The sequence below is a fragment of the Sturnira hondurensis genome, unplaced genomic scaffold, assembly GCF_014824575.4.
Source record: "Sturnira hondurensis isolate 20B ecotype Veracruz unplaced genomic scaffold, ASM1482457v3 Scaffold0008723, whole genome shotgun sequence".
NCBI classification, from domain to species: Eukaryota; Metazoa; Chordata; class Mammalia; order Chiroptera; family Phyllostomidae; genus Sturnira; species Sturnira hondurensis.
This window is the reverse complement of record NW_028081354.1, coordinates 1,561,679-1,579,166: the sequence shown is the minus strand read 5'-3', so window position 1 is coordinate 1,579,166 and position 17,488 is coordinate 1,561,679. Positions and strand designations below refer to the sequence as shown.

The 17,488-nt window shown below is 43.6% G+C and overlaps 1 protein-coding gene across 3 annotated transcripts in view; it reads right to left on the bottom strand.

Moving 5' to 3' along the window:
- SRGAP3 (SLIT-ROBO Rho GTPase activating protein 3) overlaps positions 1-17,488 on the bottom strand; it is a 113,351-nt gene that overhangs the window by 21,740 nt on the left and 74,123 nt on the right. For all 3 annotated transcript variants that reach the window (XR_005067842.1, XM_037055700.1, XM_037055701.1), the window contains exons 16-17: positions 17,009-17,088; positions 722-902 (exon numbers count right to left, since the gene is read on the bottom strand). Coding sequence is in view for 2 of the 3 variants with exons in the window: in XM_037055700.1 (XP_036911595.1) it covers positions 722-902; positions 17,009-17,088 (261 nt within the window). In the remaining variant the exon portion in view is untranslated. The remainder of the gene's footprint in view (positions 1-721; positions 903-17,008; positions 17,089-17,488) is intronic.

The window sequence follows — 17,488 nt, the reverse complement described above, 5'->3', positions numbered from 1 at the left end:
TGATGTTGTGTAAAAGAAAATAGTACCCATAGATACAGGGAACAGATAGGTGGTTCATGGGCGGTGGGGGTGGGGGTGAAATGGGTGAAGGGGGTCAAAAAGTACACACTTTCAGTTATAAAATAAATAAGTTCTGGATGTAATGTCCAGTATGGTGAGTATAGGTAATAATATTGTACTGCATATCAGAAAGCTGTTAAGAGTGTAGATCTTAAAAAGTTCTCATCACATATGAAAAAACTGTAACTATGTGTGGTGATGGATATTAACTAGACTCATTGTGGTGATCATTTTGCAATGTATACAAATATCAAATCATATTGTATACCTGTAATTCATACAATGTTATATGTCAATTATTCCTCAGTAAAAAATAGTATCCTATCAACTCAAAATGTGGGGGCGATCCCGCCTGCCCCCCGAGAGTGCCACCTCAGGGATGGAGAGTGGTGGGCAGTTAAGGGGCAGTGGGCTGCCCGCTGGCTGCTGGGCAGGCAGGAAGGTGAAGGTATATGGCAAGATCCAGTGGACCTCTGAAGCATGAGCAATTTGCTTATTTGTTAGAGGGGCCACTATGTAAGGAGATCTATTCTTACAGAAGACCAAGGGCATTACATCAGAGAGGACATATCCCTGGCAAGCCCCCCACCACTGCCCTTCCTGGGCCCGTCCTAGACATCACTAGTCGATTATGGTATTTGTCCAAGTAGGGTCCACTCACATGTCCTGTACGACTATGTACTGATGTGGGATGAGTCCGTCCACGCCGTTGTGACGGCCCTCCCACCAGTCCTCTGAGGCGCGGTGGTACAATAGCAGCGAGGCCCCCTTCTTGAAGGACAGCTCACGCGGGGACCTCCCCACATAGTCAAACTTGGCGATGGCCTCAATCTGTTCCACTTCTGGAAGGAAAAGAAAAAGGAAGCGCATCCACAAGGTCAGTGTAAGAGCAGCCCAGGGATCTTGCTCAGGTGGCCGTGGCTCCTTGGGGCAGCACAGGTAGCACACCTGAGCAAACAGTCCGCGCCGGGGTCAGGACACTGGGGCTCTAGGCTCAGATCCGCTCTCCCAGGCTGTGACCTCAGGCGGGCCATCTAACTTCTCAAAAAAAGAGTGGGGGGGCTGACGTATGACACCCTTATTTTCCACTGCTCTGCTTGTCCTTAATTTTAAAAACACTCAGTAGAACATTATTATAAGAAATTTCTTTTCTTTCTACCCCTTCATACAAATTGTTTCCATTTTTCCATGAATCATTTCCTTCTTTGTCTACTTACTGTTAATGGTTCTTACCTTTGAGGAAGTTAAATAGGTGATATATGTGGACTCCCATTTATGCAAAATATTGTACACATTTTTAAGAGTACCAAGAACTGCTTAAGGGTTCCTCACAGCTCACCATTGTGGACTGAACTGTGCCCCTCCAAACTGTATGTTGAAGCCCTAACTCCCAAAGTGATGGTATTTGGAGATGGGGCCATTGGGCAGTAATTGAGGTTAAATGAGATCAAAAGGGTAGGGCCCGCATGCACTAGAATGGGTGTCCCTCTAGGAAGAGGAAGATGCACCAGAGACCTCTCTCTGTTCGTGAGCACACAGAGAGAAGGCAGCTCTCCACAAGCCAGGAGGAGAGACTTCCCAGAAACCAACCCTGATGGCATCTTCATCTTGAACTTCTATAGCCTCCAAACTGTGAAGAAATAAACTTCTGTTGTTTGAGCCACCTGGTCTGGGGTATTCTGTCACAGCAGCCGGGGCTGACTGACGTGGTCATCCATGGGCGTACTGTTGGGGGAGGAAGAATTCCTACTGGGGCTGCAGCTCAGCATATCTCTTTGCACACGTGTATTTACCCATCAAACATTTCCTCTTCTCTGGTGAGTGACAGGCACTGACTTGGCTAAACAATGAGGATCTGGCTGTGGCCCTGGAGCCACTGCTACTGCCCAGCTCTGTCACCCCTTGTCCGGACCTCAGGCAAGTTACATAACCCCTATGCACCTCAGCTGCATTGTCTGTGGGGTTGTTAGAAGGATTAGAAGACAGTGGATGAAAGACAGCATAGTACAGACATGTATTAGGTATTCAGCTGATAATGGGTTTCATGATTATAATTACTAGTGGTTTTAGCCTATGGGGTAGGTCCAGACAAGAAATCTAAGCTTCAGAGAGTTCAAGTGGTTTGCCCAAGACTGTACAGCTCCTGACGTTTGGGGAAGAGACTGTATAGGCAGCAGCAGAAGTTATGCCTGTGATTGATTTAACCTGTGTTATACTTGTATCCTAAGAGGTGTCTGCACTTGCTAGAAAACTGTCTATAGGCAATAATGCACTTACATATTAAAACAAGCCAAAAATGTTTAACATTATACAAATAATACATGTAGGTATAGTAAATTATAATAGAATAAAAGAGTAACGAAAGTGACACCTGCTCTCCCTGGCCCTCGGACACCTTCCCTGTGCTGGGCCTCCCCGGGCCTCCCATGTGCTCCATTTCTGATGGGTTATCTGCATCTGTTCTTCCAGCCCTCTCCCTGTCCATTGTGGAGACCTCAGGCAACTTAGTTCTCCTTTCTGAGCCTCAGTTTTCTCATCTGTAGAATAGGAATGAATAAAAACAGTCCCTATACCTTACAGGGCTATTATACGGATTAAATGAGGTACTGTCCACAAAGGGCTTACAGCTGTGTGGGCACATAATTAACTCATATGAGACTTACCTGTCATCAGAGCTGCTGAACTTTTAAGGGTGGGGCAGATTGGAAAATCGAAGAGCAGAGGGAGCACACCCCTTGTTCACCTCCCCACGAACCCCCACCATACACATGTGCTAGCGCTCTTTCTGTAAGCAGCTGGCTCGGGCTGACCGTGTCAGGGTCCCCAGGAGATACACACAGTCCTCAGTGCCTGGGACAGCTTTCTGCAGGGAGCAGGCATCAGACAGTTAAGTCAGCTTTTCCCAGCTGCCTCTCTGACGAATGTCTTAAATGCTATCCTAACAGTTGATACAGAATAACAACATAGCTCAAGGGGTCAAATAACTGATTTTGACCCATAGTCACCTTCTCAGTAAAGTGGGAAGGTCTTTGTCTTTCTCTGCTGCATCATTGACTCGGCTGCACGGCCATGTACTAGCACTGCCTGCCAGTTTCGCTAATGAGAACAAAAAGGCCAGAGGGTTTGCAGAACAGGAGCTCAACCCAGCTGGCTGCTGCTCTCTGGGCTCTCACCCCAGGGGCTTCCTTTGAGCTGATTCAACCGATAAAGAAGCTGACCTCAGCAGAGCTCTGCTCACGCTCAGAGGAGTGTGGTGTGGCTGCCTCCTGGTTCTAGGTCCTGTCTTTCCCATCCCCAGAGCCTCTGCAGTCACAGGGGGCAGTCTGGTGCTAGGGGGTGGGGGTGGGGAGGTGGAGGAGGAATGAGGAGTGGAAAATGTAAGAGAAAGAAGAAAATGGGAGGAGCAGGCTGAGCCACAGCTGAGAGTGAACACTTGTGTTTGCAGATGTCATTATATAAGTGTGTGGTAGAAAGAGTAAGAATAGCTACCAGTTATTAAGAAATTTGTTATTTGGGTTTACCATACCTCAGATAGAATATCCATCAGCAACCACTTTGAGTTGTCCCCTGAGTACGACCAGTCTCACCACCTCCACTGCCACTGTTGCCCCTCTACCTAGACTCCTTGCTTGCTTTCTTTTAAAAAAAAATGTATTTTATTGATTATGCTATTATAGTTGTCCCTTTTTTTTCTCCCCTTTATTCCCCTCCACCCTATATCTCCCTTCCCACCAGCATTCCCCCTCTTAGATCACATCTTTGGGTTGTACATGTAAGTTCTTTGGCTTCTCCATTTCCTATTCTATTCTTAACCTCCCCCTGTCAGTTTTGTACCTACCATTTATGCTTTTTATTCCCTGTACCTTTCCACCCATTCTCCCCCCTCCCAGCTGATAACCCTTCCATGTGATCTCCATTTCTGTGAATCTATTCCTGTTCTAGTTGTTTACTTATTTTGTTTTTGTTCTTTTTAGGCTTGGTTGTTGATAGCTGTGAGTTTGTTGTCATTTTACTGTTCATATTTTTTATCTTCTTCTTTTTCTTACATAAGTCCCTTTAACATTTCATGTAATAAGGACTTGGTGATGATGAACTCCTTTAACTTGACCTTATCTGGGAAGCACTTTTTCTGCCCTTCCATTCTAAATGATAGCTTTATTGGATAGAGTAATCTTGGATGTAGGTCCTCACCTTTCATGACTTCGAATACTTCTTTCCAGCCCCTTTTGGTGTGTAAGGTTTCTTTTGAGAAATCAGCTGACAGTCTTTGGGAACTACCTCTGTAGGTAACTGTCTCCTTTTCTCTTATTGCTTTAAAGTTCTCTCCTTCTCTTTAATCTTGGCTAAAGTAATTATGATGTGCCTTGGTGTGTGCTTCCTTAGATCCAAACTTCTTTGGGACTCTCTGAGCTTCCTGGACTTCCTGGAAGTCCATTTCCTTTGCCAGATTGGGGAAGTTCTCCTTCATTATTTCTTCAAATAAGTTTTCAATTTCTTGCTCTTTCTCTTCTCCTTCTGGCACCCTTATTATTCAGATGTTGGAATGTTTAAAGTTGTCCCGGAGGTTCCTAAGCCTCTTCTCATTGTTTGAAATTCTTGTTTCTTTATTATGTTCTGGTTGAATGTTTATTTCTTCCTTTTATTCCAAATTGTAGATTTGAGTCCTGGCTTCCTTTCTCTCACTGTTGGTTCCCTGTATATTTTTCTTTATTTCACTTTGCATAGCCTTTACTTCTTCCTCTATTTTGTGACTATACTCAACCATTTCTTTGAGCATCCTGATTACCAGTTTTGAATTCTGCATCTGATGGGTTGGCTATCTCTTCATCACTTAGTTCTATTTTTTCTAGAGCTTTGATCTGTTCTTTCATTTGGGCCATATATTTTTGTCTCTGCACACCTGTTATGTAGTACAGGGTGGAGCCTTAGGTATATGCCAGGGCAGGGCAACCCATGTTGCTGTGTTGTGGTGCTCTCTGTAGGGGAGGGTTCCAAGAGGGAACAATGCCACTTGCTCAGCTCTTAGCTAACCAGTCACTCCCCCCACTATCTTAAGCAAATTGGGCCTTTCTGGTGCTGGTTTCTGGGTAGGTGGGCTTGTGTATGTTCTAGAACCCTGTGGGTCTCTCCAACAAAATCTCCTATGAGGCTGGGGGTTTCTCCTGCCGCCACAATCCCCACAGATTTTTACAGCTTGAGGTTCTGAGGCTTTATTTGCTCATGCTAGAGCCCTTGGGTGCACCATCTGTCTTGTTCCCCAGTTGTTCCTCCCAATTTATCCACATGTAAATTTGGGATCACCTGGTCCACCAGCCACCACTTCACCTGCCCCCACCTGGTCACATCCTCTCTGCCCCAGCTGCCCATCTCTGCCCTTCCTACCAGTCTGAACAGACGTTTCTTCTTTAATGCCTTGGTTGCTGGGCTTCCATACAGTATGATTTTCTGGCAGTTCTGGTTATTTTTTGTTTTTAAATTTGTGTTGCCCATCTTTTGGTTGTGTGAGGAGGTAAAATCTATCCACCTATACCTCCATCTTGGTAGGAAGTCCAAAATTCTCTCCTGGCTTTCATTCTTACTTGGGGAACCATTTCTCCCCGGAATAGCCAGAGGGATCTTTCAAAATCATAAACCAGATCGTGAAACTCTCTTGTTCAAATCCCTGGGAATGCTTCCTGTTGTGCTTGGAACAAAACCCACATGTCTTCTCACGGTTCCTGAGGCCCTTCATGCTCTGGACCCCCGAGACCTCTGCAGTCTCATCTCCCTGTCACCCAGTCTGCTCCAGCCTCACTAGCCTTCTTGAGGCTTCTTGTTTCTTCTCTGACTTCAGATTATGACATTTTCCAAAGAAAGTGCAGCTGAACATGTATATACCCACTACCTAAATTCTACCATTAACCTTTTACTATACTAGCTTTATGGCATATCTATCTATCCATCCCTCCACCCATCCATCAAATTTTTAAAAATGTATTTTAAAGCAAGTTGCAGATATCAAGCACACATTACCACTAATCACAACAGAATACACACTCACAGAGACTTCTTGGTGCTTTTGAAACAGGCCATACTTTTTCCTGTTGCAGTGCCTTTGTACTTCTTACTAACTTTTCCTGGGATGCTTTTCTACCAGATCTTTGACTGTATCCACATTCAACAAACATTTATTGACCACTGTGTGTCATTTCCTAATTTCGTTCAGGTCTGTACTCAAAGTCATTGCCTTGGCAAGGCCTTTCCTGACCACCCGCAACTATAGAAGCACCAACTATCAAATCACTCTAAACCTTTCTCTTGCTTTGTTCTTCTCAGCATGTATGACAATCTTAACTCACATGTGTGCATGCATGCACACACATGCACATGTAGTTTTCAAACTCATTTACTGTCAATCTTTCCTACTAAAATGTGAGCTCCATTAGGACAGCGATTTTACTTTATTTCCTGCTATTTTCCCACTTCTAGAACAGTCCCTGGAATGAGTAGGCACACAATACTGATTTGTTACTTGCATGAACAAATTAAGTCTTTCCTATGTGCTAAGTGTTCTCCTTACATGATCACATTTAACCCTCACAGCAGTATCTGCAGCACTATTCTCATTTTACAGATGAGGAGACTGAGGCTGGAGGGAAGTGATGTGGCACGTAAGGGGCGAGTCACTCAAGTAAGAGAGGGATGAGCTGACAACTAAACCCAGGTCCCAGGCACCACTGATAAAGCCTTCCTGGAGTTTTTAAAACATGCCAAGTTGATTCCTGCCCAGGGCCTTTACATCGATACGATGTAAACATGAATGTGCATCTATACATGCTGTATGTTTGTATTCAATTGGACCCCTGCTGATTGAGAGGACAGTTATGCCAGTGAGTGAGGAGATGGAGAGGCCAGCCCTCGAGCTGAAGGAGAGGTGGAGGACCATTCCAGTCGGGGCCTGGCTGAAGTCACATTTTAGGAAAGCAAGGAAGGAAATAATAAAGGTTAGGGTAGAAGTTAATGAAATAGAGGACAGAAAAATTACAGAAAAAAATTAATGAAACCCAAAGCTGGTTCTTTGAAAAAAAAAATCAGTGAAATTGACAAGCCTTTAGCTACACTAACCAAGGAAAAAAAGAAAAGACTCAAATTGCTAAAATTAGAAATGAAAGGGGATGCTACTAACAACTTTACAGAAATAGAGGACTATAAAGTAATGCTATGAATATTTTTGCCAGTATGCTAGTAAATTAAATGACCTATATGAAATGGACAAATTCCCACAAAGACACAAACTACTAAAGTAACTCAATGAAATTAAGAACAAGCTGACGGTAGCCAGAGGGGAGGAGGGAGGGGATAATGGGGGAAAGGGGGGAAGGGTTTTCAGGAACACGTACAAAGGACACATGGACAAAACCAAAGGGGGGTAGGATCGAGGGTGGGAACTGGGGATGGCTGGGGTCGGGGGGAGTGGTGGGGGTAAAATGGAGACAACTGTACTTGAACAATAATTGAAAAGAAGCTATGAAGATGATATGAAAATCTTTATTTAAAAAAAGGAAAAATAACTCAGGAAGAAATTTAAAAATCTGAAGAGACCTATAACAAGTGAAGAGATTTAATCAGCAATCAAAAAACTACTCTCCACAAAGAAATGCCTAGGCCGAGATGGTTCACCTGCTGAATCCTACCAAATATTTAAAGAAGAATTAATAACAATTCTTCACAAATTCTTCCAAGAAATAGAAGCAATGGAAACACTTCCCATCTCATTTCATAAAGTCATTATTACCTGGATACCAAAATCAGACAAAGACATCACACACACACAAAAAAAACTACAGACCAGTATCTCATAAACATGGATGCAAAAATCCTCAACAAAATAATAGCAAATTGAATCTAGCAACATATAAAAAGAATTATGCTCCATACCCAAGTGGAATTTATCCCAGAAATGCAAAATTTATTTAACATAAAAAATTAATATAACCATTGATAAAACAAACAAAAATTACACAATCATCTCCATAGATGAAGAAAAATAGGATTTGACAAAATTTGGTGTGATCAAGACACTCAACACACTAGAAATAGAAGGGAACTTCAATCTTATAAACGGCATCTATGACAAACCCACAGCTAACATTCACTTAATGGTGAGATACAGGACGCCTTCCCTCTAAGATCAGGAGCAAGACAAAGGTATCCATCCTCATTACTTCAATCAACATTGTACTGGAGGTTCTAGCTAGGGCAATTAGGCAAGGAAAATAAAGAAAAGGCATTCAGGTTGGAAAGGAAGAAGTTAAACTATGTCTATTCATACATGTTATGTTATGCAGATTATCCAAGGAATTTAATAAAAATGAATGACTAAGTTCAGCAAGGCCACGGGATACAAGAGCAATATATTAAAAGAAATTATATTCATATACATCTGTAATGAACAATTTGAAAGTGAAACTAAGGAAACAATTCAACTTATGTTAGCAACAAAAATAATAAAATACTGAAGAATACATTTAACAAAACAAGTAATTCATGCACTCAAAACTATGAATCATTTTTGAAAGAAATTAAAGATCTAAGTAATTAAAAAAATACCCCATGTTTATGGATTAAAAGCCTTAACACTCTTAAGCTGGTAATACTCCCAAACTGATTTATACACTCAAATGCAATCCTGATCAGAATCCAAGTTGACCTCTTTGTAGAAACTAACAACTGACTCCAAAATTCATATGCAAAGAACCCAAACTAGCCAGAAAATCTTGAAAAATAAAAACAAAGTTGGAGGACTCACATGTCCTGGTTTCTTTCTTTTTTTTAGGTTTATTTTATTCTTTTTTATTTTTTATTGTTGTTCAAGTACAGTTGTCTCCATTTTCCTACAAAGCTACAGTAATAAAGACAGTCCTGTACTGGCTCAAGGATAAATACATTGACAAGGGGACCAAAAAACAACCCAGAATTTACTTATAAAAAATGTGTATTTTTTCTTACATGTTTAAACTTCAGTCACCTTCAAAGTACTCTCCATTTGATGCAATACACCTACGGAGACATTTTTTTCTGCTGCTCAAAACAGTTTTATGCCTTTTAGTGCTTCTGCTGTTTTTGTTTCACCTCTTCCATATTGGCAAAACATTTCTGTTTCAGGACTTTTTTCATCCAGGGAAATTTTAAAAAGTCACTCAGGGAAAAACTGGATAAATAAGGAGGGTGGGGCAGGTGTGTTCGTACATCACCCATTATGAAATGGGCAAACATGGTGAAAGAGTCCTCAGAAAAATTCACTGAAGCCAAATGCAGCCTCTCACAACAATGCCAGCTGGTACAGTGATACAGATGGGTTCCTAGACTTCCAGTCAAGATGGAGGTATAGGTAGACACACTTTACTTCCTTGCACAACCATAAGGATCCTCAAAATGAAAAACACCTAGAACTGTCAGAAAATCAAACTATGTGGAAGTCTGACAGCCAAGGATTTAAAAAAGCCATATCATCCAAATTGGTAGGAGGGGCAGAGATGGGAAATCAGGGCAGAGAGGACATGGTGCAGTGGTGGGAAGGCGGCGGCGGCGAGGTGGCCAGTGAAACAGGTGGTTCCACGTTCATGTGGAATAAAATCAGGCAGTATACCTTGGGAGTGAGACGTCCCGGCTCCAGGTCCAACTGCACAGCCCAGGGTTCCAGGGTCAAGAAAATAAAGCCTCATAAACTTGAGGCTGTAAAAACCAGTGGAGGTTGAAGTGGTGGAAGAAACTGCCATTCCCCAGGAAAGGCCATTTAAAGGGCCCACATAGTCCTAGAAGGAACACAAACTCACCCACTCTGGGAGCCACCAATAGGGTGGCAGCTACAAGAGCACTAGTTGTATACAGGAAGGGGGTGAAGTGACTGGAAATGGGGAGAGTGCTGAACAAGTCTCAGTGGCATTGTCCCCCCTCCAATCTGTCCCTCATACACAGTCACAAAGCAGTGAAGTGGGCTGGCCCACCCTGGTGGATACCAAAGGCTCTGCCTCATATCACTTAACAGCTAAGACGGGGGGTGAAAGCAGCTCCACCTAACGCACAGAAACAAACACAGGGAGGCTGCCAAATCCAGCAGACAAAGAAATATGACCCAAGTGAAAGAACAGAACAAAATCCCAGAAAAAGAACTAAGCAAAATGGAGATACATATGCAGAGTTCAAAACACTGGTGATAAGGATGCTTAGAGAACTCATTAAATATGGCAAAAGCATAAGGGAAGAAATGAAGTCTACAGTAAAAAAATTTTTTTAAAAATCCACGGAAAAATGACAGTGAAGGTAAGGAAGCTGGGATTCAAATCAATGATCTGAAACATAAGGAAGAAATAAACATTCAACCAGAACAGAATGAAGACACAAGAATTCAAAAGAAAAAATGAGGAGAGAATAAGAAGACTCTGGGACATCTCCCAAAGTGCCAATATCTCAATCATAGAGATACTAGAAGTAGAAGAGGAAGAGCAAGAAATTAAAAACTTATTTGAAAAAACAATGAAAGAAAACTTCCCAAACTTTCCTTTGGTAAAGGAAATAGACATGCAAGTCTAGGAAGCACAGAGAGTCCCAAACAAGTAAGACCCACAGAGGACCACACCAAGAAACATCATAATTAAAATGCCAAAGGTTAAAGATAAGAAGAGAATCTTAAAAGTGGCAAGAAAAAAGGAGTTACCTACAAAGGAATTTCCATAAGACTATCAACTGATTTCTCAAAAGAAACGTAGGCAAGAAGGGACTGGCAAGAACTATTCAAAGTGATTAAAAGCAAGGACCTACATACAAGATTACTCTATCCAGCAAAGCTATTATTTAGAATGGAAGGGTAGATAAAGTGCTTCCAATACAAGGCAAAGCTAAAGGAATTCATCATCACCAAGCCTTTATTATATGAAATGTTAAAGGAACTTATCTAAGAAAAAGAAGATCAAAACTATAGACAGTAAAATGACAACAAACTCACAACTGAATCTAAAAAATAAAAATGAACTAAGCTAACAACTAGAATAGGAACAAAATCATAGATATGGAGATCATTTGGACGGTTATCAGTGGGGAAGAGGAAGCAGAAGAATGGGGGAAAAGGTACAGGGACTAAGAAGCATAATTGGTAGATACAAAACAGGCAGGGAGATGTTAAGAAAAGTCGAGGAAATAGAGAAGCCAAAGATCTTACGTGCATGACACATGGACATGAACTAAGGGGGGTGGGTTGCTGGAGGGAAGGGGGATAAATTAGGACAACTGTAATAGCACAATCAATAAAATACACTTAAAAAAAAGATGGGTTCCTGGAAGACTCACCTAGCAGGGGGAGCCTGTACTACAAGGGGCCTGCCCCCCAGAAGACTATTCTGGGTCTTTTGGGTCCCCACTCATATAAACCAGTAGAATAGAATTGCAAGTCCAGATATAAACCCCTACAGTGAACTGATGTTTCTATAAGAAGGCCAAGACCATTCAGTGAGGGAAAGAATGATTTTTTCAACTGATGGTGCTGGGACAAATGGAGAGCCACACACAAGAGAATGAGCCTGGACTAGTACCTTACAAATATTAGCTCAAAATGAATCAAAATGGATTGCCTGAACATAAAAACTCAAATTATAAAACTCTTAGCATAAAAGAGGTTAAATCTCATGAACTTGGTTTTGGCAAAGGATTCTTAGATATAACACAAAAAGCATAAGCAACAAAGCTTTTATGCTTCGAGGGATACCATTAAGAAAGTGAATAGACAACCCACAGAATATGTTTGCAAATCATGTATCTGCTAAAGGACTTTTATTTAGACTACATAAAGAGCTATTATAACCCAATAATAAAAACACACAACCAAATTCTAAAATGGACAAAGGATCTGAAGTAACATTTCTCCAAAGAAGATACATAAATGGCCAATAAACTCATGAAAAGATGTTCAGCACCATTAGTCACTAGAAAAACTCAACTCAAAACCAAAGTGAGATACCACTTCATGCCCACCAGGGTTTGGGGCAGCCTGGCAGTTCCTTCAAAGATTAAACACAGAGCTACTGTATCACCTAGCAACTCCCTCATAGGTGTACCCAAGAGAAATGAAAACACGCCTGTACAAAGCTGTACACAAATATTTATAGCAGCATTATTCATAATAATCAAGCAGTGGAAAGAACCCCAATGTCCATCATCTGACAAACGGATAAACAAAATGTAGTCTCTCCACACAGTGGGCTATCATTCAGCCATGGAAAGGAACACATTCCAGACACGCGCTACACCAGGGGAGAACCTCGCGAACACCGTGCTGAGTGAAAGGAGCCAGACACAGCAGCCACATGCCGCATGATCCCATGTGTGTGAAATGCCCAGAATAGACGGAATACATTGAGGGAGAAGATATACAAATGACTGCTTAGGGCTGGGGTGAGGGATGATAGTTAAGGACATGGAACTTCTTCGTGGTGACTAAAATGTTCAAAAATTGTATAAAGACTGTACATATCTGTGAATATACTGAAAACCACAGAATTGCACGTGTTAAGTGGGTGAATTGTATGCAATGTGAATTATATCACCATAAAATGGTTAAAACAAGAGGAAGGGGGAGTCCTCCTTAGGAGTCAGGCCTCAGCCACACGCTGCAGGCCATCTTACCACCTCTGCATAGGAGTTAGAAACAACAGCCAAGGCAGCAGTGAAGGGGCCGCTGTTTTTAATTTTCTACCATTCTTTATTTCTCGCAGGGCAGAGCAGCCGTGGTTGAGGCAAAATTGAGTGTTCATATATAAACTGACTGTATTACTGCCCCAATACCATCAAAACCTTACCTAATACACATAATGGGCATAAATCTCTAAATATTATGCTGAGCAAAAAACGAGAGTCAAAGAATGCTGTTCCGTATAACTCCATTCATATAGACTTCTAGAACAGGCAAGCTGTCCGTGGCGAAAACGTACATCACGCCAGTGGTTGCTTCTTGGGCTTTTTGGGGCAGGGACTGACTGGGAAGGGGCTTGAAGGAACTTTCTGGAGTGCTGGAAATGTTCTGCCTCTTGATCGGGGTCTGAGTTGCACTAGTTTTTGCATTAATAAAAACCCACGGAATGATACTATTAAGATTTTTACATTTCTGTGTATATAATTTTACTTCCAAAAAAAGAACCATAAATGATATTGACCCCTAGTTAATTATTTGCATGCTGAAGTGTTTGGGGGAGGTGTGCCTTGGTGATTACAACGTACTTTGAAATGTGTGAAGCAGGAAGTGGATTGAGAGATGGATAGATGAGTATATGATAAAGGAAGTAAAACACAATGTTAACAATTGGAGAAACTGGGTGGTAGATGTTTGCTTGTTCACTGTATAAAGTCCTTCAGTTTGTCTATGTGTTTGAAATTTTTTGCTAAAGAAAATATTGGGAACTACAAACAAAAATCCCACACATATTTGGAGCAGATGCCTAGCACAATCTGATGAACTGAGGACCCCTTCTCAGAGGCACACATGGCAACCAAAACGAAATTTGACCCATAGTGAACCTCTGAAAGAACTAATGGCTTAATGGCTTTCTAGACATAGATGATGGGCAAGGAGTCAAAGGCAATTTGGAGAATTTTTGGAAAATATTAGTAAGGGAATGAGGATAAAATCATAATGGAAAATTGATACATTTAACTATACGGACATGTTTTTGTTACAGATTTTAGTGGTTTCTTTATCTGGCTGTCTTGTTCCTCATTTAGCATCCAATGAATGAAGTTGCTGTGGAAAGGCGACCTTAATGTTTTCATTTGGATCAGTTCTGACAACCAAGGGTTCTTAGTCTAACCATGGCTTCTTTGTAAATCTTGGAGACCAAAACAGCAAGCCCAGGTGGATTTTCTGGAGACGTACACTGAGGATGTGCTCACTAACAGACTCGAGACAGGGTGGGGTGGTCGGCATCTGCTGGGCACAGAGCCTGCCGAGACAGGAAACGCAGTAGGTGGCCAAACAATGAACTTTTCCTCCAATTTGTTCACTCATTGGGCGATCCATCTACTACAAGGACACGGAATCGTGGTCTTATGGCTGATGACCTTTGAAGTCTGCTGCGTGTTTTCTAGAGAAACAAAGGTACTGAGGCTCCCCCAAATGAAACGCCTTAGAGGAAATTAGGTGAAGAAACCAGGAGGTTCGGGCTGCCGAAGAGCAGTTATGTCAACACAATTCTCTGGACCCAGTTTCTCTACCAAGATTAGGAAGGAGCTATACTGGATTCACATAGTCAGTATTTCTTCTCCCCCTAGTTGTCCCAGGCACTGTGCCAAGCTCCTTCATATATGTCACCTCATTTTAACCTAGGCCACAATCCTTGTCATTCCCATTTTACAGATATGGAAACTGAGGCCAGAGGCTTTGTGGCTTGCCAAAGATCACCTGACCATAGAGTTCTCTCCCTCTCTTTTATGTCCAGGTCTCCTTTCTCAGAGCCCAGTGTCCCCTGACTATTCCTGCAGCTCATTATTTCTGTGATGGTTTTGACTGGGGTCAGTGTGAATACAAACATTTAGAAAGTGCAATTAACTTTCTTCCAAAGAATGCCCCTGATTCAGCACCCCCCCCCAACCCACAGGACACAGTGAGAACCTTCAGGGAGCATGAAACTGGCTCTCCCAGGGGTGGCCCTTTAGGACGATTGTTCCTGCTTTGTCATTCTCAGAAACTGGCAGCCTGACCAAGACCTCCTGCAGGAGCAGGGGGCTTCTGGGGAAGCAGACAGGCAGCTCTGCCTTATCCTATTCCGGGGACACTGTGTGTCTCTGCTCCTCGACGGGAGAGGCAGCATTTTCAGGAGGGGGGTTCTCAGTGGGGGGCACGTGGTGTCACACTCCTGTGGTGCTTCTTTCCTCACACAGCAAGACTCCTTCTCTCTGGCCCCCATCTTCCTTAGTCTGGGGCCCACAGACGCCTTCCACCCTGGGGCTGAGGAGCTTGAGAAAACTCAGCAGGTATGGAGTGCCTGAGAGCGCCCTCAGCCCCCAGGAAGGTGTTCTGCGATGATCTTCAGAGGGCATGGCTTCTGTGGACACGACTGCCTTCACAGCAGCAGTCCCGACACATCTCATTTCTGAGGAAATCAGTCTATCTTATTGGACAAGAGGTGTTTTCTCCCAGTGGAAGAAGGGAGACTAAGAGCAAGATCTGGAGCAAGAGGGAGGCACACACACAGAAGTGAAGTAAGAGACACACGGTGAGAACAAGGAGGCAGTGCGGGTGTTAACAGTGGTAGAGGGAGAGTGGGGACTGCTGGCGGCAGGGAAAGAGGAAAAGAAGGAAAGAGAAAAGCAAATCACTGCAAACAAGCAGAAGGGGGCAGCCTTCACACCTCCAAGCAAAGGCTCATGCACAACGTTTTTCTCAGGTAAGGATGACATTAGCCTCTAAGGATGCTGGCAGAGCTCAACATTATACCTAGATTTGCTTTCCTGCACCTGTGACCCAGGCCTGACCCAATGGCTCCCTTTCAGGCCACAGTGATTGGTTCTTGCCTGGGTGCATGATTCAAGGCACCATGAGACTCCTCCCCAGGAGCTGTCTTGGAACCATTACGAAAAGGAAGCTGTTTTCCACTGGGCTTTGTGTAAAAGAATGAAATGTGAAACCACCTGAGACCATCATGCAGGCAGAGCCTACTTGAGAATGAAGCCAACACAGAGGGAAGCAGAATCGGAAGATGGAGACAAACCCCTGACAAGATCCGCTCAGCTCCTGGATCTAGCTGTGCCTGAAGCCATACTTACCCTGAAAGTTTCAGGTATATGATCTGAATCTCTTTTAAGCATAAGTCAGTTTGAGTCGGAGATTCTGTCATTAGCAATTGAAATAGTCTTACCAGAATACGAAAACCCACCTATCAGTCTTGCTTCTTTCACTAGCTTCCAGAAACCACGCCCGAGTACATACCCAACTCTTCTGACAAATACGGTGGCCAACAGGGCCTGGGACTGTCCCATGAGAGAAGCACCAAGGTCACTAAGAGAACTAGTGAGTAATGATTTTCAAAAAGCAAAGCTTCTGGAGGGAGAAAGGAGGGCTGTGCGCAGTCGATAGTGGGCTGCGCTATGACTGCAACAGGCCTGCCATACTTTTGCTGGCCTGGGTCTCTTTCTCCATTAAAAAAAAATTAAAATTTATATTTTACAACTGCATTGGTATAAAGATGAATATAACCCAGGCTAGGTCATATTTGTTTTTTCCTTCTTGCTTTAAAAGAAATTAAGACATTTTAAAGTATCATAGGCCCTGGGCACTGTGCCCATTTTGCCTAATGGATAGGCCGGCCCTGGGCCCGTATTATCCAGATTGCTTACCTGCATAGCCCAAGTGCCACCAAGACTCACCTGCTAATCTAGCAGGGATGGAAGGGCCTGCTGAGCCCCTCAGAGCCCAAGCTGGCCTCTCCCTCTCCCCCTCCACGTCTCTGGGTCGTCCCTGTTAGGCTTCACACTTTGGCAGCCCACCACACTAGGACACATCTGTAGTCTGGCCTTGTCACTCTGGTCATGGGGAGCTGCTCCCAACCTGTCAGGTAACAAGACTGGAGGTCCCGGACGACCCAAGTCCAGCTCAGCAACATGCCTCAAGTCCCAGCACAGGCCTGGCATAGGACAGATCCCTGGTGGGGGAGGGACAGAGGGACAAAGCATGCTTCCTACTTAGGAAACTGTTGTCATGTAGGATATGTCCTTGGGCCCGCAAGGACACAGAAAGGAATGAGGAACATGGCAAATGGGAGTGCACAGGCCTCTGAGGTCTTCCCGGGCCCCCATGTGTCCTGGAGGAGGATGTGCTGACGTACAAAGCTGGAGGGGTTATGTGGTCCGGCCCAGCAATGAGCAGTCACGAGTCAGCATGAGAGGCCCCAGGTGGCCTCCCTGACCTGGATTACCCCTCACTCACCTTCATCACTGGTGTGAGGTTCAGTGCCATTGTCGTGGTCAACTTCATCAATGGTCCCTGGCTCACTGTGCGGGCTGTCACTGCAAGGAGATATGGGAAGGAAACTCAATGGGGGACTTTGTACCCTCACACTGCGCTTATCCTCCCTCGGGCAACAGCCCAGTCCACTTCTGGGCCTTGACTCAGATCAGGCCCAGAACTGCTCCACCCCATCTTTTCCATTTGACCATCCATGGACTTCCCTTCCTAAGAGAAAACCACTTCTGGCTCCCCGGGAAGCTCACTGCATAACCTTCCCGGGCTGCCTCCAGGCCTAGAATTTGTTGAGCTGTCCTGGTAAAGTTGTCAATGCCAAGGTGTTCTGTAAGATCCAGAGGGCAGTGGTAAAACCTTGGCTCTTATCCTTAGAAAACCACAGGGCAGAAAAGAAAGGCATTTTGGAAGTGCTGTGAGTCATTCATTTAGCTCGGCTCCCTGCCT